Here is a 22,298-nt window from a genome sequence, read left to right as displayed (position 1 = left end):
TTCTCAAAATTGGCCAAAAACATTAGGTTAAAGTGACTGATGCCTTAACCTTACTTCATGTCAAGTTATAGTCTGATCAATGTGAAAAGATGTTCAGTATTATTTAATTTTAAGAAACTCTTATTGAATGCTGAAACAAACAGATGTTTACTGATATTTTAACAATTTAATGGGCTTTATCAAAGCATTCTGGCTCAACAGGCCCAGATCTTTGATGCGACCCAAAATGAAAATGAGTTTGACGTTCTGGTCTACAGGAACAGCTGCAAGTACGGTGAAAATAACCTTTCAGATTTACAAAGATGTGTAAAATTTCCAAAAAATATAATCATTTAATGCACATAATGAAGATAAAAAAATAAAATCTAATAAAAGATATATGTGAATTCAGACTGAAATGATTAATTGGTTTTTGAAATAATCAACCAAAAAAAGACCATTTGTTGAAAGAACAACTTACTAAGTCCAGCTGTATGATAACCTAAATCCTGACAACACAGAATTTGTTTAATTGACACAAATAAGCCCAAGCCCATCTCAGTCCACACATCTAAATCCAATTAAAATCTGTCGAGTGGGATTAGGGCTACGGAGATTTATCAATAATCTCTTTCTCTGATTGCTCCAACTTTTGGTTCACAAACCTTCAGCTGTGCAACCGGTGAGCGTTGGTCTTCAAAGCAGAAAACAGAGCAACAACTGAACAGAGATATGCTGCATATATTTTCCGGTGAGAGATAAATTATGCAAAAGTAAGGTCCACAGAGTAAACTTGTAGAATATTTATATTTTATATGCCAGTTTATCCTTATGATGAGCACTCGCACACCACAAACTGCTCAATGGAAGCCGAAAAACAACAACCAAACACAAACAAACTTCAGTTCACTAAGGTGTGCTTATTATTCTGCCCTTCAGTATTATAAACAAGACAGCAGCTATCTCATCTTATAAGTTTAACTCTTATTTCCAAAACAGAATTAAGGAAACCAAAACATCAAACTGAGAGGGAAATATAGCCGGAGTCTGCGCCTGTTTATTGTTCCTGTAAAATCCTAATTGGAGTCAATGTATTCAACCGATTCTCTAAAAACGTCCAGACAGAGAATCCTACTTGCATATCATGACAGACGTCTTATATCTCATTTCAAACTGCAGCAAGATGTTATCAAAATGTTGACAAAATGTTGATTTTTGTCTTAATGAAAAGTAAAATGAAGAGTAAAATAGGTCTCAAATGATTAATTGGATTAATCGTAATTAATCTGAAGTCATTAATCATGATTAGTCGCATTAATCGCGATTGATCAATTATAGAAATGATCATCAATTAAGTTAGTAATTTATTAATTGTGAACTGGCGCATACAAACTAAAAAAAAGGCCATTTCATAAACAATTAGAGCAGTAATTAACCCAAAACTGTGATTGATATATATATATATATTTTTTTTTTTTTTTTTTTTTTTTTTATATTAATTTATTTTTTTTCCATTCAAGACTTGTGTTCTACTCAAAACTCCTCAAGCTGTGATATTTTTCACTTGGTTCAAATTCTGTCACAAAAACAAAAATCCCTATTAATCATGTTTTGTTATCCAATTATTAATCAGTTAATCCAAAAAATGATCAAGAGCATATGAAGGAATGCAATGTTTTTTTTAATTTCAGGCAATTTGTATTTATTTATCTGCATCCCTTAACGTATTTCTAATATTATATAAAAAAGCTTAAATGAAAAATTTGAAGAATGTGCCACTCTTTAAAAATCCGATTAATCGTAAAGATAATCGATTGTTAAAGTAATCATTAGTCCCTAGAGTAAAATAATCTGGGAAAAGCTCAACTGTTTCTGAAACGATCCAGCTTTCTCTACATGTTTTCTTATTCTCTTCAGTGGCAGACCGCCCAACTAGAGATGATTGAAAAGAAGCAAAGTTCAACGTGAGTCCACTGTCTGTGCTCCAAAGTTTTAATCTGCCGTATCATCCCCAGCAACAGAAACATTGATCCACAGGGAGGATGTCAGTTACTGTAATGTGTGATTTATTGTTTGAGCTTGCTCAGACCCGCAGCAGCAGAATGGACGCGTAGAATTCATTATTATTTGATTTACCAAGAATTTTATGAGCTGTGACAGGATCTAAAGCTGCCAGCTTAACAACTTGAATTGGTGCTTTCAAGAAACGCGTCACAACAACAACAACTGCTCGGCTCCTGCTTCTGCTTTCTCCTCAATGAGTAAACCTGATTTATGGTGAGATGGCTGCAGGAACACAGGCAGTCATAGTAAAAAAGTCTTTGACATTTTTTTACTGTAGGGAAATAATAAATCTACATGTGCGTATTGATTAGCAGACCTTTATATTAGGACAGTCATTTTTTAAAAGTTGACCCATTATGTTTCCTTGAATAGGAATGCACAAAACATGTTCATTACATTTTTTGTCCAAAAATATACGCAGTCTGCTCAGTTTTGCCTATTTTGAGATCCGTACACCTTTGAAGAGCAGAAGTGGAGCCTCCTGCACAATCAACGAGGATGCAACAAGTAGTTTCTAGGTGGTACATTAACAACAAAACACCTGTCTGTTCCAGTAGCCATTGTGCGGCACATGCAGCTGTAAATCCAGCTGACCAAACATGTTGGACTTTGCTTTGGTTGTCAAGTGATGGGAGTCCTCCTGATGTGTGACATTACACTCAAAACATTTTGGAAATGGCTCTTTTCCAGACACCAAATAAGTTTAACTTATTGCCAAAAACAATCAGGGTGTTTTTTTAAGTGCTTGGGATGTTTTTGGAAGCACATTATGCAAATGTGACATTTGCATAATAGGTCCTCTTTAAATTTACTCTTAAGCTTTAAATAAATTATGTCACAAAATCAACCAAAACAAAAAGCAACTGAACACAACTTTTAAATGTGCAGTCAGTCAGTGTTGATCTTCAAAGGTGAAACTAAACCAGAAACTAAACACGAGATGCCCTGGAGAGACTTTGGCATCCTGTTTCTATTCTGAGTTGAATCATCCATAGATTAATTCTACAGAGTAACTATAATTTATCCTAACAATGGACTCTCAGAAACAATAAAGCGTCTTCAAAGCAAGCTGCCAAATGGTCTTTAAATGAAACATTAAGAACTGGACTGCAACAGAACTAGTCTTCAGCTCAGCCACAGGCTTACTTATTAGCAACCCGTTCTTCAAAACAAGGCAGCAGCTATCTCAAGCATTGCTTGAAGCAATTAGCACTGTACGGTGAGTTTTGTTCTCTTCTATTATTTCCCAAACAGAATTAATGAAACCAAAATAGAAAACCGAGAGAAGGAACTGGCACCAACGTGCACCTGTTTATTCTCAGCATAATTTCTCTAACTACTTCCTGTATCCACGCAGCAACATAAAACCTAATTGCAACGAATACCATGCCAACACAACAATCAGGCTTTGTGCACCAAAACATACATTTCTGCAATACTTCTAGAGCTCAATAACCTTTAAAGGTATAACCTGACAAATATGCAAGTGTGTTTATCTAATTTAGACTGCAATTTGAAAAACAGCCATTAAAATGCTGTTTTGGTTACAGAGAAAAACAAGCTGGACTTTAACATTTAAATGCAAAATGGAGCAAAGTAGTGAGATGATACACAGAATAGGATATTGGCTGAAATGATTATTCGGTTTAATCGATTATTCAAATAATCATCAACTAATTTAGTAGTCAATTAATTCAAAAAAGGCCAATTGCTGACAGAATAACTCCCAGTAGAAAATAAGCCAAAAATGTATGAAACAATATGTACATTTTGCAATTCAGATAAAAAAAACAAACAAACCTGTCTGTAAATATGTTCCACCCACAACTCCTCATCTAGTGGCAGTTTCAGCTTCACACTATTCAAATTCTGCAAATTAATTAACCTTTGCTACTTTTTTAATTGGTTAGTCCAAAAATAAACAGATCAGACCAACACTAAAGGCCTGAGCTATTCACAAAGTCGATGTTAGAAGTATTTTTTTTACTGCAAATAATCAAGCGTCCGCTAAAGGAATGCTATGTTACTGCATTTTATGCAATAAAATGTTTATATTCTATTTTAAAAAATAAATTAAATTATTTGCATAAATAAACAAATAATGTATTTCTAATATTGTACAAAAAAGGCTTAAATTAAAAAATGTGATTAATCGGATTAATTTGATTAATCGTCAGAATAATCAATAGATTAATTGATAACTACAGTAATTACTAGTTTCAGCCCTATTTTGACTACTTGAAAACCACAGCAGCAGAAGGTTTAGAGGTAGTTTAATTGGTCACAGGTTTATTTGTAGTGAGGAAGTGTTATAGATGCCTGCTAAAAGCCTAGAATTGGTGCTTTGAAGCTTCTCCTCAAATTACTGTGACTCCTCTCTCCTCGGTGAGATACACTGAGCTGGTTAAGATGGCAGTAATCACTTTTGGATGCTGAGGCACTTTGACAAAATTAAATCTGACATTTTGTACTGAGGCATACCACTAAAAGAGGAGCACATTTTCACCGCTTCAGGTGCCCAAAATGTTTCCAGCTCTGTACATTTCTGTGTAGGAAGTTCTATCCAATTTGCTTTAAGCCAGTCACAATCAACCCAGAAAACAAGAAAAGCACATTTGTCTTAGGAAAGCAGTAAGGTTTATTTATGCATCTGCTTCATTCAAACCTGTGTGTTTGTAGTAGAAGCTTAGGGGAGGCCATGTTTCTAGTTTGCACTGTCACACTAACAACCTGTAACTCATCCCTGCTAGCACGCAGCATCAGAGGACAGACTGCGTCAGCACAATCTGCTACTTGATGCTCACACTGTGTAACCTGATGGTAGTAGCCAACTCACAGACCCAGCATGACAACACACCAGATCTTCTGCTGCTGCAGAAAGACACAGACAGAAATGGATGTAAACGTGCTGCTTTCTTCAGTGATCAATTAGAGATCAGCTGATAACTGGATGAGCTTCAGTTTGATTGACCCAGCTGGAAACTCAAAAATCTGACTGTTTTCTGAACAATCAACTGCAGCTGAAACGATTAATCGTGATTAATCGTTTATATAAATACCACCCAATCGATTAATTGTTAACAACACACTAAGACTAATAACTAAAGCCAAAACTGTACAAAAATATTTACATTTTGCAGTGAAGATTAAAAAAAAAACTTCTTTGTCTGTTAATCTATTTTACCCAAAACTCTAACGCAGTTTTAGCTTCACCTAGTTCAAATTGTTACTCCTTTGTTTTATTTGTATTACATGTCCACCCACTAGGGGCACTGTTATGCCAGGAGCATATGTAATGGGTTTGTGTTCTTCTTCGTTGCTCTCTGCATGTCTGTGCGGAGGATGCACATGGCGGAATAAAGCTGAGTAAAGAAACTAGTTGTTTCTATGATTTAACATTGGTAGCAGAGGATGGTTAGTAACTACAGAGTTCCGCCAACGTTTGAGGAAGGAAAGCCTTATGAAAGCTGGAAGAATGAAGTCAACATTTGGACGAGAGTTACAGATTTGGAGTCGAAAAAGCAAGCGCTGGCTGTCGCCCTGGCCCTGTCTGGAAGAGCGCGGGACACGGCGATGGAAATTCCGGTAGATGATCTAAATAAAGACACTGGAATGACAACGTTGTTCGCTAAACTAGATGACTTGTTCTTAAAAGAGGAAAAGGACAGGATCTATGAAGCATACTCAAATTTTGATCGGATTATAAAAGAAGTTAACATGTCGATGGCGGACTATATTATTGATTTCGAGCAGCGTTACTCACGGATGAAGAAATACAACATGGAGCTGCCTGACCCAGTTTTGGCTTTTAAGCTTTTAGACACCGCGTGTTTGGATATAACGGACAGACAGTTGGCTTTAACGGCATGCCCAGATGTAACATTTGCTTCAATGAAGTCCGCTTTGAAGAGAATATTTGGGGGGGAAAAAGGTGCGGCAGCAGAAGGCATTAGCCAGGAGTCCGTGTTTGCAACAGAGCAATGGCGGCAAAAAGGAAAGTTCTGGCGGCAGAGTCCCCATAAGAAAACTTCACAGCTCAACACTCCGCAGCCCGGTACAAACCCGCTGGATAAGTACGGACGACGGTCAAAATGTGCAGTGTGCCAAAGTACTTTTCACTGGGTTAAAAACTGTCCGCATAAAGCTGATAGTGTTAAAATGGCTGATGATACAAAAGACGTGGAAGAATGCAATTTAACTCTGTACACCAAAGAATCAGCAACAGATGCAGAAATATTCATGACAGAATGTCTTGGCTCAGCAATAATAGACACTGCTTGCACTAGGACAGTTTGTGGACAAGAGTGGCTGGACAACTATAGTACTGTATTACAAAAGAAAAGTATGAAGTCTATGAAAGAGACAGAAACACAAAGTCACAGGCCCTTCAAGTTTGGAGATGGAAAAATCGTCTACTCCATAAAAAAGGTAAAGATACCTGCTAAAATTGGCAACACAAAGTGTAATATAGAAACTGAAGTAGTACCTGTTAACATCCCGCTGCTACTGAGTAAGACCTCATTGAAAAGGGCAGGGACTGTTTTGGACATGGAAAGGGACAGTGTAGTGATGTTTAATCAACCTGTCAAACTGGACTTTACTAGTTCAGGTCATTACTGTGTAAACATTGTGGACAGTGAGAATAGAAGTTTCATTCACTCTGATAAGCTATTGCAAGCTAATGAGGAAGAAATACTGACTACAACAGACAAGATGAACACAAGTGAAAAGATGAAAGTTCTGGAGAAACTTCATAAACAGTTTGGACATGCCTCTGCTGACAAAATACAGAGACTCTTGACTAATTCTGGCAACAAGGACACAGAATGTGTCAGTCTGCTGAAAAACATTGTGAACCAGTGTGAAGTGTGTCAAAGATATTGTAAGACCAAACCAAAACCTGCTGTCGGCTTACCATTGGCATCTACATACAATGAAACTGTTGCTGTAGATCTGCACGAACTTGAACCTGGGGTTTGGTACCTACACATTATTGACCAGTTTACCCGTTTCAGTGCTGGTAGTGTCTTAACCACCAAGAGATCTTCTGAGATAGTCAGACGTTTTATTCATGATTGGATCAGTGTGCATGGCCCACCACAAAAGTTGTTCAGTGACAATGGTGGTGAATTCAATAACGAGGAAGTGAGAGACATGGCCGAGAACTTTAATATTGAAGTCAAGACAACACCTGCTTACAGTCCATGGAGCAATGGACTGTTAGAGCGCCACAATCAAACTCTGACAGAGATTTTGCTAAAAGTCAAAGCAAGTACTGGATGTGACTGGAGCACTGCCATGGACTGGGCCCTGATGGCAAAGAACTCTATGCAAAGTGTCCATGGATACAGCCCACATCAGCTGGTGTTCGGGCAGAATCCTAACCTGCCTTCTGTATTAATAGACAAAGCTCCAGCTCTAGAGGGCACCACCAAGAGTGAATGGGTTGCCAAGCACATTTCAGCCTTGCATGCTGCAAGAAAAGCTTTTACAGAAGCAGAATGTTCAGAAAGGATACGGAGAGCACTAAAGAAACATATGCGGCACATAGACGAGCGATATGAAACTGGAGACAAAGTTTTTTACAAAAGAGTGGATTGTCCAGAATGGAAAGGACCAGGAGTGGTGATTGGTCAAGATGGTGCGGTCGTTTTTGTTAGACACGGAGGCACCTGTGTCAGAGTCCATCAACTCAGATTGAGGAAAGTTACTCATGAGAATGAAGAACCTCAGATTACCTGCGTTGAGAAGAACAATCGAGGACAACACACAGTGGACATCATTGAAGAGGATGTAGAAGGAGACACTATTGCAGTAAATCCTGAGAATCATCATTTGCTTGCTCCTGAAAATACAGAGGCTGAGAGACCGCACTCTGAAAACACCATCATAAAGACAGGTCAAATTGTGACATTCAGAAATGCAGAGGGTGTACCACAAAAAGCCAAAGTGTTGGGACGTGCCGGCAAAGCAACTGGGAAATACAAGAACTGGGTTAACTTGGAGCTGCTTGAGCCAGCAGAAGTGGCTGGCAACAGTGAGTCAGCTGACCTGTCACAGTTGGAGGATCTTCACATCCAGGCAGATGCTGAGGTTACAGATATGCACGAGGATGTTTTTGTGAATAAGGACATATCGTTTGATGAAGCAAAGGAAAATGAAATAAAAAGCTGGAAACAAAATCAAGTGTTTGAGGAAATTGAAGACAAAGGACAAAAGTGTGTCTCTACTCGTTGGGTGTGCACTCTGAAAGAGACTGAAAATGGAATAATGCCAAAAGCAAGACTTGTTGCACGAGGATTTGAGGAGCTACAAGTTTCTGACCTACAAAAGGACTCTCCAACCTGTGCCTCGGAGTCACTGAGACTCTTGGTGGCAGTTGTATGTCAAAAACAATGGGAACTTCACTCTATGGACATTAAATCTGCCTTTTTACAAGGAATGCAACTGTCCAGAGACATTTTCATCAAGCCTCCTCGAGAGGCTAATAGCACAGGTGTGCTTTGGAAACTGAAAAAATGTGTGTATGGTTTAGCTGATGCTTCACTGTATTGGTATAACAGGGTAAAAAGCATCATGATTGAAGCAGGAGGCATCATGTCTAAGGTTGATCCTGCAGTTTTCTATTGGCTGGATGAGCACAAAAATGTAACTGGTGTACTTGCTTGTCATGTTGATTTTATATGGGGTGGATCACACATGTTTTCAGAGTCAGTCATACCTCACCTGAGGTCAAAGTTTAATGTCGGTCGTGAAGCACACAATAGCTTTTCCTATGTGGGTGTAGATCTTGTTACTGAAGGTGAGAAAGTACAAATACACCAAGAAACATACATTCAGCACCTGCAGTCCATACACCTCTCACCCTCACGAGCAGCAGAGTCCGCTTCACCTCTCACTGAGAAGGAGACAGAGCAACTTAGATCTAAGATAGGCCAACTTCTGTGGGTGGCAAGACAGAGCAGGCCTGATGTCATGTTTGATGCTAGTAATTTAGCATCCCGTCTCAAACATGCTACAGTACAGACCATTAATGAAGCAAACAGAGTTGTGTGTAAGCTCAAGGCCAAGTCTGTTGAATTGAATTTTCAACACCTTGGGGACGACGGTAACTTAAAGATGGTTACATTCACTGATGCATCTTTTGGAAATCTTTCAGATGGAGGTACTCAAGGTGGGCACTTCATTGTTTTGATGGGTGACAACGGGCGGTTCTCTCCCATTGCATGGCAGTCAAAGAAAATTAAGAGAATTGTCAGAAGCACACTGGCAGGTGAAACACTCGCCATGTCTGAGGGGATTGATAATGCCATTTTTCTTTCCGCACTCTTTTCTGAACTCAGTGCTGGTAATACTGCTTGTACTCCACCTATAATCTGTGTGACTGATAATTTCTCTCTTGTTGATGCACTTAAGTCAACTAAGTTTGTTGCAGAGAAGAGGTTACGCCTGGAAATGAGTTCAATTAAAGAACTGATGCAAACTAAGAAGGTTCATCAAGTGGTGTGGTCTCAAACAAAAGACCAACTTGCAGACTGTTTAACAAAGAAGGGAGCATCCGCAACCTCACTCCTTAGGGCTCTTTATGAAGGACTATGGATTCTTCAGTAAATTCAGTCATAAGATGTTTCACATTCTGTTACTTTGAGACTGTTCTGACAAAAATCTTTAATTGCTATGCTTTCTCATAAGTTTTTTTTTTAGAAAAGTGGGAGATTGTTACTCCTTTGTTTTATTTGTATTACATGTCCACCCACTAGGGGCACTGTTATGCCAGGAGCATATGTAATGGGTTTGTGTTCTTCTTCGTTGCTCTCTGCATGTCTGTGCGGAGGATGCACATGGCGGAATAAAGCTGAGTAAAGAAACTAGTTGTTTCTATGATTTAACACAAATCCTGTAAAACAAAATCTCCTATTAAGCAAATTTTGGAACCAATTATTAATCAACTAATCAAAAAATAATAAAAATCACCAGATTAGCCTTTATTTTAAGTGAAGCAGAAAGGGCTGAACTTTTCACATGTTGATGTGAAAAAATTATTCTTTTGTAACTGTAGATGCATCTTTTGCTACAAATGATCGAGCGTTCACTAAAGGAAGCTGCTGTTGAATTTTATCCAATAAAATGTTGTTGTTGAGTTTCTTTTTTTAAAGGTAATTTAATTATTTGTTTATTTGCATCTTTTAATGTTTTTCTAATAATATTGCATAAAATACACTTCAAAAGCACAAAATGTTAAATTATTTTTTGTGTAAATGTCTTAGTACATTTGAAATAAGTCAAAGTTACTTGTTAACTCACAAGTAACTTCATTAAGATACTGGAGCTTGTTTAAATCCTTAATATTGATGAAAAAGTACTAGTTACACTGGCAATTATTTCACTTATTGAACTTGAACTTTTTAATCAATATTAGTGAATCATTTACTTAAAACCAGCTCTTTTCTCTTAACGAAGTTACTTGTAAGTTAGTTTTGTCTTTGCACTAGAAACAAGACCATAAATGGTAAGACTTTGTGTTTTTGCAGTGAAAATGGATGATTATTTGAGAATTTAAAACTGTTTCACCTTCCTTACATTTTAAAAGGAAGATACAGTCCTAACTTTTTGATACTTGGAAGCATAAAATCGGCGACAAAGTAATAAGGTCCTACTGAGAAACCCGAGGCACTTCCAAGGCTTATCCAGCTGTCAGCAGAAGAACAGTTTTGGAGACTTCTCAGAGGATTTTATTGGCAGCCTTGCATAAAACCTCAAAATGTCCCACAGACTGTCCAAGTCGCAGTTATCTCATAAACCTGTCAGCATATCTCCTATCAAAACAATGAGTCACACTGAAATTAATAGTCTTGACACAGTTTTATGACTTAACGTCGAGAAAAAGACAATGACTACGGCACACTGGGCCGTGCCTGCAGCCATCTTTATGACTCTGGCTTTAGTGACCACATGACTGGGATTCTGTTGAGTAAAACACTGGAGGGGGAAACCAAGCAAACAAGCTGGAGAAAAGTGTCAGAAATAAAACACTCACCACCAGATCAGGGAGGCATTTATCACATGTAAGCTGATATCTGTGCAGGTTTTCAATTAGGCTTCGGTTATTTCCTTATAAGCTCTACAGGAATAAATTAGACACATGCCAACATTTGTGCTGCTAATGAGCCGCAGGACAAATGAAGACATTAAGAGAGGGAGTCGCTAGAAGGCACCGAGATGCATCACAATGCAATAAAACTGCGACGTGTTTGCTTGCTAGATTATGCTGCAGAAAGAGCGGCATTATGGCAGCTTAACAGAAGAAGTGAGGAAATTATTTTTGCTGCTCATTCTTCGTCCAACAGCGCACCGCGGGCTGGTGCTGGATGTGAAAATCCCTCCCTCAAACTTCTAGAGACTTGTTTAAAATTCAGCTGATGCACGAAACAAATCGTTTTTCACTCGCCAAAACGCAGCGTGCATGCATCATCGGGCTGGGCCAGAACCACACTGATCGGCTAATGAATGTGGCGCTCCCTAAAACTGTTTCGCACAGAGAATCTGTGATAAAATAGGGGATATGAAATTACTGGCAAACTGCCACATGAAGCTCAGGAAGTCAGAAAAGGATTCAGTGGGGATAACAAAGCATAATATCCTTCATTTTTCATATCACTGCAGCGGCGTTACAGTATTTTGGCAGATTTGACTGCTAAATATCAGAGAAGGGTAAGTTTTTCCTAGAAAATATGCAAAATAACATCTTTCACTCACATACCAGGATCTGAAGGACAGATTATGAATTAGGACAGAATAAGACCACAATGTCAGAGAGTAGAAAATAAAATATGTCGTTACTGAACCATAAACTGAACGTGATGCAGCTAAAAGCAGATTATGTGGAAATGGACTTAAAGTTTTATCATGATATTTTGTGTTACTACTGTGATAATGATAAAAGCGATTTATTACTTCCTTTTTAGCAATCATAACCTCACAGACATGAATACTGCTCTTGTAAAATGTGACCATTTGTAAAGAAGTGTGATTTATGCACACAGTAACTGCATTTAATCATATTTTCATATTTATTCATACCATCATCGAAAAAATAGTGAAGAAAATAGTAAAATTAACAATCCTCACACTGTCTCCCAGCATCTGAACCTCTTCAAAGTCTCTGGTTAAACTTTATTTTTCTTGGAAATACGCCCACATCGTGGAGAAAGTTATCTTTGTTTCAAGGACGACTGCTTCGGGAACCTCGGTCAGTAACAAGAAGGATTTGCAGAAAGACTTTGCCGGATTGAGCGGTCAATTCCTTCCATCTATGGCAGCAACGGACACAGCAAAGAGATAAGCTGCAAATAACGCTACAATGAGAATAAACTTTATTTTAGACATTAATTTATTGTTTTGATACCACGAGCATCGTCCCTCCTGCTGCGTTAGCTTGAGTTTAGCTGCTTGAGAACATAAGCATTAGTGACTGGTATTATTATTACATCAACAGTTTGGGATTGGTGCTAGCTAACTCACAAACTACGTTGAAGAAGCCTTGGTTGCAAGACATTAATTTATATTCTGGCAGCATTTAATGATGTAAGGCAGGATGGACGAGTCTTCTGTTGTTGACATATTTTAAGGAAAAACTTTCTGCTACTAAAGCTACAGAAACGGCTGAACAAGGTGGAGTGGAACGCCTTTTAAAAGCACCATATGTCCACTATAAACTGGGCAGTTTTTCAGTGTACACCAAGCTTTTAAGCGTAGTGGCCAATAGATTTACGGTTAAGCTTCAGGAATGGCCCTGAACTCAATCTTATGAAGAATAATTGAATCTGCTTGAAAGCCAGAACAAAGGATTTTGTAAAGGAAGACTCATTCCAGTGGTTGATGAATCACTAAAAGCATAAAATGCATGTGGTATTCATACACAGGGTAGGGGGCAGGGTTTCCCTCAGCGTATTATAAGTCTGGCGGGTCAACAGGCTTTACTTGTGCACCCACCAGGCTTAGAATTGATTACATTTTTTTAATGTTTGCATTTTTTATGTACTTTACAGTTGGTGTTCAGGTATTCATCTTTAAATAACAATTATCGATATTTTCAAATTCCCTCTCAACTTTAAAGATTTTTTATTTGTCAGGTTATACATTTAAAGGTTTTTTTCCCTCTCAACTTTAAAGATTTTTTATTTGTCAGGTTATACATTTAAAGGTTTTTTTCCCTCTCAACTTTAAAGCCTGTTGTTTTTTAAAGAACAACAGGCTGCTGGATGAACGACTGCCGGGCACCCCAACCACTAATAACAAGTTTTCTGGGGGAAACCTTGGGATGTATGTAAACTTCTGACCAGCTCGGAGGCCAACAGCAAGCAGAAAATATGTGCAAAAGTGGGTTAGTGGCAGAACTTACATGTGTTGCATTAGTTCAACAAGAATGATACACAAGAAAAGTTAATGAAGGGAGGCTTTATACACACTTTTATGGAATGAAGATTGCTATTTTCCAGAAAGATTAACAGCCTCTGACAGTATGCAGCGTTTTGGGTCGTCCCAGAAGAAAGACGATCATTATGAAAAGATCTCGTCAATTGTTGGCTTCAAAAATGTGGCCCCAGGTCAAACTGTCAGAACGATTAAAAAAGGGCTCTTTCATTGGTCTTGGAACAAAAAAAAATCCTTTAAATACAATTTCAACAAAACTCAGGATGGAGTTGCTGCAAAGTCACAACAGCAAAAACCTTCTGCAACAAACCATAATGCAGCACAAAACGACACGATCAGAAAAGCTGCTTGCACTTTGAAATGAATACTCTGGATTCCAGACAGCTCAGGTGCATCATCACAGGAATTATTGGTGCTATTTACTTTTTAACAGCACTGAATGCATGCAGTTAGCATTTATTTGCTCCAAGCTCCAAAGGTTTGCTTGCACCAAACTTATAAAGTAGTGAAATCTCATGTATGTGCTTTAAAATGTCATTCTATAAAAAACAAGGACATTTCTGAGCTTCAAAAGTTGAAAATTTGGAAGAAATAAATTCTCAGAAATTTTTTAGATGAATCTCTGAGTTCCGAAAGTTGATATTTTTTTAAATAAATCTCAAATTTTGTTTTATTTTTTTGCAGAATATTCTTTTTTTTAATAGAAAATGCACATGAAGTTCACACACATTTTCACATGTATATGCTGTGAATCACATGAAAAAGCTCATGTATTGATGTGTTTTTTGAACATTTCATGGTAAAAACACTCTTGATTTTCATGTTTTCATGTGCTACACAAAAATCAAGGTGAAATAAATGTAATAAATTGAGTTAAATTATTAGAAATATTAAATATTTACATTGTAACAGCGCTGATTGCATGCATTTAACATTTTTACACATTTATTTGCTGTAAGCTGCAACGCCTTGCAGCTTATAAAGTTATGAAATTGTATGTAGGCGCATTAAAACATCATTCCAAACTTTAGCACAACATTCAAACCCAAACAGCGAGAATAAATTATGAAAACAGAAAACATATTAATCTGCAAACAACTCCAAGTAGGACAGGAACCCTGGTCTGTCTGGTACTTGCACCATATTTCTGTGTAATCATTAACTTTGCGATAGCCTCCTACTGCAAAGAAATAGGGAGTAAAGGTCCAGCATTTATAACCTTTCACGAGTTTACTGCCAGGACAGAGCCGGGTTTCACAAGCAACATGCAGGCGAGTGGAAATAGATACATTTCTGTTCGGTAATCAAGCTGCATGGGAACGGTGAAGTGGTTTAATTATTTTACTCAGTGTTTGGGTAAAGGTGTAATGGGTGTGTGGTTTGTAGAGTAAAGTTCAACTCACTTGATAAAGCATCTTGCACCTTCAAAGGTAAATCCCTCTTCCCATCCAGTGGGTAGGTCTGTGTGATGAGGAAATAAAGATAAGAAATTAAATAAAAACATGTCAACAGTTCTGAGGAAACGTGTTTGGATACGAAATCTCAGGCTACATTTCACAACTTTACAGTAAAAAGATTTTAGATGCTTTCTCTCTTTTTTTTTCTTTTTGTGAAAACTGTTTCCAGGCAGAGGTGTTAACGTTTAAAAAGTTAGACTAAAGAGAGGCCAATTAACCTGACAGTCATGTTTTTGGACTGTGGGAGGAAACCGGAGTACCCGGAGAAAACCCACGCATGCACATGGAAACATTTTATGGTAAAACCCTTTTAATTCCCATCTTTTCACATATGATACTCATAAATTAAGGTTAAATAAATGATAATATGTTAACAAGAATATTGAACATATTAAGACAAAAACTGCACTTCTATTTTATATCAGATTAATACAAATGTTAATATAAAGTATATATTTAACCTAGAAATAATCATGATGTGGAGCCCAAATTGTCACTACTGTTAATTTTAAGAGTTCAAAGCTTTAAAGCTGACAAGCAGTTTTATATAAACACAATTACATTATGGTAAACATTTCTAATTTTTAAGACAGTAAAACTTTTTAATTTTTTTATCCAGATCATCATATTGTGAGAATCACAAATTCCAAGTTTTTTTCAGCTTAAAAAATAAAAGTAAAACTCTAGTTGCTGTTAGTTTTAGCATTTATACTTAACATTTATACTTTGTTGGACAGCAGCTTCTTGAAACACAAATATAGCATATTTCAAGGTCTGTATCAATTATTTTTATCATCACCTTATGTGCCTTATACTTTCTTAACTTTAAAACAAAACAAATATTTCAATTCAGTTTTATTTTACTCAGCCAGCAGTCGAAAACTCAATATTTATTCACTGAGATAACAGGATAATAGAAGCATGTTTCTGCTACAAACTGAAAATGAAAACATTGGACTGTGTTCTTCCTGCTGAAAATGTCAATAAACAGTTATAAATAAAGTCGCCTGCATGAGTCCCTGAAGACTCTGTGGCTGTTTTTGAAATGTTTAAAGCTAAATGCAAAAATGCCACACAACAGGAAGTGGAAAGCCAAACAAAAACTAACAACCAGCACACCATGCTCCAACTTCTTATGCTGCTTCTTGCATAAACATAATCGCTTCTAATTTAGGCAGGAAATCTGCTTTATGCGACATTTTAAACTCTAACTTAGTGTTTCTTGACGCAGTAAAACATTTGTACAAACGAATCAACATTTTATCCGCAGGCAGAATGATGCCAGCTAAAACTGACATTTGCAGTTCTTCAACAGGAGCGGATGTCTGATTAATTACAATATTTAAAAGGGAAAACCCATTAACAGTGTGTTTTCAGGAAGCCAAGAGGTAAATACTTTTACAGGAAATCAATTATCGTTAAACTGGAACACTTACTTACAGACCGAGTAGAAGGGAGAAAACCATGATGTCAGTGAGCATTAGGAGGGATTTTCCATCTGAACATGTTCCAATAAATCCCAAATCAATTCAACTCTGCCTCACAAAACCTCTTTAGTTTGATTTGAGAAATGTTTATTAAAAGTACTGTTGATATACAACAATAACAAATATGCATTTTTACATTGTTGATGTATTTCTAATACTGATCAAGTGGTTGAATGAAAAATCTGCAGAATGCGGCAATTTTTATGTCCATTTATTTGATTAATTGTCTAAATATTCAATAGAATAATCGATCACTAAAATAAAAGTTAGTTGCAGCTCTGCTCATCTTTAATAGACTTTCTCACAAGTGACATATAAAAAAATTATTCTCAACACTGAACTGCAAAACAATCATAATTCCAAATGTAAGAATATTATTTATGCTCTCTTTGAACAAACAGTGGAGTAAATATTAAATATAACAATCCTGACAATAAAGCCAGTTTTGTTGCCAGTTCAAATATAATTAGTCGGTATTTATTGCTGACATAATAAATCAAACTTCTTATCATAATAAGAAATTCAATAAAGATACGACAAGCTGCATTTCTGCAGGGATTCTGCATGTTCTCCCTGTAGTCTGATAAAGTTTGAGTTCCCGGTTAGCCGGTGCGTTATGGACCGTTATGTCAGAGTTTTCACGCTCGCCTCATAGTCACGTAGCTCGCTGGTTTTTATTTTATTTTTTACAGCAATACAATGCATATCAAATGCTTTGTCTACTTAAAGTCAGGTAGAGTTGCATTGCAGCCACATGACGATCAGAACAACTTATCCCGTTGAGCTCGGGCAACCAAAACAGTTTCTGTGGCGCTTATTAAAAACTCATTAGACACGAAATGGAAGAGCTACTAAAGCCACATGAATTAAATCTCACGTTTGTCCCCCTTCATCCAGCAGCAGAGATGCGCTGTGCAGAGGATCTAGCTCATCATGCAGGGCAGGTCCAATGCTGAATGAGGCCTTGAGCAGAATATGTTTCAGGGGCCCCTCTTGCCGCCGCAAACATCAGCACCACTAACAGCATTTAACCATTTAGTGAAATCTGGGAGAGCGGGCTTACTTTAATTGATCCAGCAGTCAATTATAGTTGTAGTTAACTAAAAGGTTTTTTGTGAACAAACGAAGCTAAAACTCAAAGATTAAACTCGTAGCATCAGATTGTTGCTATGGTAACAAAACAATCCAATTATGAAGATTGCTCTTTGAACTTTTACATAGTAAATTTGCCATCTTCTTAAAATCTTAAATTTAAATGTTAATTTAAAATCTTTTAATTTATCTAGGCTGAAAACATTAAATCAAATTTAACAGCGCCGATATTCTCTTAGTTCATTTATGCCTTGGGCCGGTTCTAAATGCGATCAGCATTACAACGTGGTTTTAGATCCACTAACTGATGACTTAAGTTGGAGTTAACAGAAATATCAAATAATTGATATTTTAATTGTATTTTTTTGTTTGTTTGTTGTTTTTAAGATTATATAGTTGTGGGTTTAATTATAGTCGGCAATGTCTTCCAGTAATATTTTACATTTTCTGTCAACTTAACATCTTTTAATACAAAAACACGATGGACATCTCGGTGCCCCGACCACCGGGCTTAGTAGGACCTGCCTGTGATGGACTGGAATCCAACCTGCATCTCGCCCAACTGGGAAAAGGCACCAACAACTCAGCAATTCTACACAAATTAGGCGCCGTTTATTTTCTATTGAGTGAAAACAATCATCTGTTGCTGCTACCAGCCGTCTGCTGTCGGAGGAATTACTAAGAAAGTTTTAAAATATGTCTGCAAAACTATTGAAATCATGCAAAGTATTTTAATAAGTAGTGGTGGAATATTTGTTACTGAACTTAATTACATCTTTTAAGCATCTGTACTTCACAGAAGTAGATTTAATTGTGGGTACTTTCGACTTTTACTTCACTACATTTTACATTACGTATCAGTAGTTGCCACCTTTATTATATTTATTTATATATGTGTTGCGTTACACGTTACAATCACGTCACATTGCATTTATTAGTTTGAAAACGTTTAAAAAACAGCTTTCAGGCCCAAGTTTTGAAAATGAAGTCAGGAAATTAAAATGTTGTTCACTTTTATTGACCAATTATAAGGTTGAATATAAAGTATTTTGTAACTGTGGCCGGGGAAATAACCAGAGTCTATTGTCCCTTTTTTCAAGGCAGACATCTTTTACCTGAATGTGTTTAGTGCAGCTGAAATAACATGTTGGTTTTGCTTTGTGTTAAATAAAAACTTTCAAAGATATAATCATTCCTGCTTTATTTGGCTTCATGGCGTTTAACTTTGCAAGTCATCCCTGAAATTTTGATGCACAGAATCACAAGTTTAAGTGTAAACTTTGTCAACGAGAGTAAACACATTAAAAACATGCATAATTTGAAAGACTGTTCTTTAAAATGGCACAACATTATTGATTTACTAAGCAAAATATACAAAGAAACTTACTTTCACTCAAGTAAAAATATAAATTTAGTAGTTTTACTTGAGTATAATTTTATGTTTATTTGTACTTTTACCTAACTACTATAATTGAGTATTTTCTCCACATATTCCCATAAGTAATTTGAATTTTGGTACATTTTGTGGAAAGGTTTTGTAGGAAAACAAAATGTAAGTTTTTGCAACATGATGACAAAATATTAAAACCACTAATTATTAGGACTATTAGGTCCTAATAATTAGGAAAAGGGAAGTTTAAAGGCGATTATTAATGAATATATCATGTTGCACCAAAAAGCACAGCAAGAACTGATTTCACAGTCAAATACAGTGATTTTACAGGAATATCTCATAGAGGCGTATCAAGGTCGGTGTAGATAGAAGAAAAAAGTATTCGTAAGTTTCCGCAAAAAAGTTGTGACGCTTTTAAATTAATCTCAGAAATTTTCAAGAAAAAAAAATGGACATTTCTGAGTTTCAAAAGTGGAACATTTTCCACTACTGAAAATTTCTGAGCATAAACAAAAAATTTCTGAAATTTTTCTTGCAAATTTAAAATTTTCAAACCACACAAATTTCTGTTTTTTTGTTTTAGAAAATTTATGACATTAATCTCAAAATTTCTGAATTCTTTCTCGTAAATTTTTGAGATGGCACCACAGAGGTTTCCATGTTTTCTTCTAGAAGATTTATTAGATTAATTTTACAAATCTTGAGTTTTTCAAGTACTCTTTCAATTTGTCAAGTTCACATATCTTATTTTTCAATAAAAACTCTGAGATTAATCTCTAATTTTCTGAACTTCTTGACAGAAATTAACTTTTCCTGTCTATAATGGCCCTAAATCACCTTAGTATTGTTGATATGTGCCAGCCTACCAGCCAGATTAAAGCGCTGTGGATGCAGATGTAAACACAGCTAATCCCACAGGAACTCAGCGTTTAGCGATGGGTTTACGTCTTTCTTCATCTTTCAGAAAAAACATAAAGAGTAGCTTATTCTAGATTACACACTAGTTGTTTGCACCGACGCTTTATAAATTCTCAAGTTACATTCACAATTGTGATTTGACTGTCAGAAGTTTAGAGATTAATCTCAGAAATTGTATTAGAAAACTTGGACATTTCTGAACATAAAAAGTGAAAAGATTTTGACTTTTGAATCTGAATTTTTCACATTTTTTCTAGAAGATTTATGAGCTCACTTACTCTTCTTAGTCTTGCTTTTCAGACTCAAAAATTTCCAAGTGTTTACTATAAGAATTATGAATTAAAAAAATTTTTTGTTGTTTTTTTGTTTAGTTTTTCAAACCAATTTTTTTTTTCACGCTCAGAAATGTTCTTGTTTATTCCAGAAAAATTCTAAGATTATTCTCTAATTTTCTGAGTTTCTTGGTGTAAATTAACAGATGTTGTCCCTGTGTATAGCGGCCATACCCCGCCGTGGCATTGTTGATAGTGAAACCTATCCTACCAGCCAGATTGGAGCGGTGTTGATGTTGATGTAAACATAGCTAATCCCACAGGAACTCAGAGGTTAGCGGTGGGCTTTCAGAAGAAAGGAGAAAACATCAACATTAGCTTCCAACTCCGGTCCACACGCTGGTTGCTGTTTGTACGAACCGTCGCTTTACAAGTTCTCAAGTTACGTTCGCCAGCGTGACGTCGTCAACTTCAGGTGACCGAGCCAACCTGAGGAGGCGGCTCGCGGGGAAGTGGCTCGAGCTCGGCCAACGGTCGGCTCACTTTCCACAGCACGAGCCCACTCATGCATTAAGAAAGGGATCACGGATGACAGAGCTCCCCCTCTCTCCCTTCCACTCTCTCAGCGTGGGAAGAATCGTGTTTTTATTTTCTGTTTTTTTTTTTCGGGGGTGAAATATAACACATGACGGCGGACGCGCGAGCCAGCCGTTGCGGTTAACTGAAACTTGACAGCTGAGTGACATTTCTTCTTCGTCTCCTTCTTACCTGGAGTTTTCCTGTGTCCGGTTATGATTGCTTCACCGCTCAACGGATGCAGCCAGGTTGTACTCTTGGCTTCTTCGCTGTTGAGACAGAGAGGGATAATAATACAGCACATGCAATAACGACCCCTGACTTTTTTCCTTTTTTGAGAGCTGAAAGACATGAACTGGGTTAGTTAAAGGTGCGTTTACTTAATGAAGAAGACGCGTCCGTCCCGAGTAACCCCATAAGTCCAGGAAGACGGGAGAGCAGAAATCCACTCGGGCTGTAGCTCCGCCGCCATGTCTGGCACTAATGTATGACAGCGGCGCGGCGCCGCTGGTGCAGGCAGCGCGTACACGGAAACCTTGGCAACGGGGAAAGCTGAGAGGGGGGCGGGAAGGAGCCCGTGGTGTGGGGCGGCCAGGTAGAAGGCTTCGGTTGCATGGAATAGACTTTAGAATGGGCTTAGAGGGGCAGTAGCCCAGGGCTTCAGTTATTGGGGGGGGGGCGACCCCAGATTTTTTTTTTTTTTTTAATGACCTTCATCAAACATTTTTACTTTATATTTGTGTTGTAAATCCCTCTTGAAAAACCAAAAGATTAATTAAACTTGCAGTATGTAACTTTTATAAAATGAAGAGACCACGGAAGCCCATTAAAAACCTCCTGGTTATTCCACCAAATATTGATTTCTGAACTCTTCCTGAGCTAAAACATTAGTATTGTTTCTAAATGAACATGAACTTGTTTTCTTTGCATTATCTGAGCTCTGAAAGGACTGCATCTTTTTCCTTATTTTGACCATTTCTCATTTTCTGCTAATAAATACAGAATTTGTGCTTTGAATTTCAGAGACATGTCAGTAGTTCATAGACTAAAAGAACAATATTCATTATACTCGAACATAGACCTATAAAAAGTAAAATCAGAGAAACTGGTCATTTTAAGTGATCTCTTAATTTTTTCCAGTAAATAAATATCATTATCAAATATTATTGAAACTGTCACAAGTCAGTTTATTTGAATTGTACATTTCAGCAACACAGTAGTTCAAAGTGCTTTTCATTGTGAAAATATAAAGAAAACTTTATATAGTCAGCAGTTGTGAAAACCAATAATAATGGCATTTCGTCAACTACCATTGTTAAAAGCATCAATATTAAACAGATGGGTTTCCAGCTTTGATTTAAAGGAACTCAGAGTTTCAGCCGTTTTATAAATCAATCACGTTTATTTGTATAGTACATTTCAGCAGCAAGGTATTAAAAGTGCTTTACATCATAAAAACACAAGAATAAGAAGTCATAAAAACAACAATTGAGAAACTAATAACAGGTGTTACATTTTGATGAGTGGCATCAACAAAATCATCAACACAGCAAATATGTTGGTCAATGTTCCTTTTATTATGGTTCAACTCAAAGCAGGTGTGTCTGGATTTAAAGGAACTCAGTGT

General features: G+C 36.9%; 1 protein-coding gene across 13 annotated transcripts in view; it reads right to left on the bottom strand.

Annotated features, from left to right (window-relative positions):
- LOC103466386 (pleckstrin homology domain-containing family A member 5-like) overlaps positions 1 to 21,246 on the bottom strand; it is a 120,642-nt gene extending 99,396 nt beyond the window's left edge. For 10 of the 13 annotated variants that reach the window (XM_008411911.3, XM_008411910.3, XM_008411909.3 and 7 more), the window contains exons 1-3: positions 21,052 to 21,225; positions 20,864 to 20,940; positions 14,880 to 14,937 (exon numbers count right to left, since the gene is read on the bottom strand). In XM_008411911.3, coding sequence (XP_008410133.1) covers positions 14,880 to 14,937; positions 20,864 to 20,940; positions 21,052 to 21,143 — 227 coding nt within the window. In that variant the 5' untranslated portion in view covers positions 21,144 to 21,225. Of the gene's footprint in view, positions 1 to 12,090; positions 12,354 to 13,415; positions 13,656 to 14,879; positions 14,938 to 20,863; positions 20,941 to 21,051 lie in introns of those variants that run through there. The other 3 variants (XM_008411924.3, XM_081608288.1, XM_081608287.1) reach the window with 3 other exon arrangements.
- Positions 21,247 to 22,298: the final 1,052 nt, after the last annotated feature.

Source organism: Poecilia reticulata, chromosome 6, assembly GCF_904066995.2.
Source record: "Poecilia reticulata chromosome 6, P_reticulata-male-v2, whole genome shotgun sequence".
Taxonomy (NCBI): domain Eukaryota; kingdom Metazoa; phylum Chordata; class Actinopteri; order Cyprinodontiformes; family Poeciliidae; genus Poecilia; species Poecilia reticulata.
This window is presented reverse-complemented; position numbering and strand designations above follow the sequence as displayed.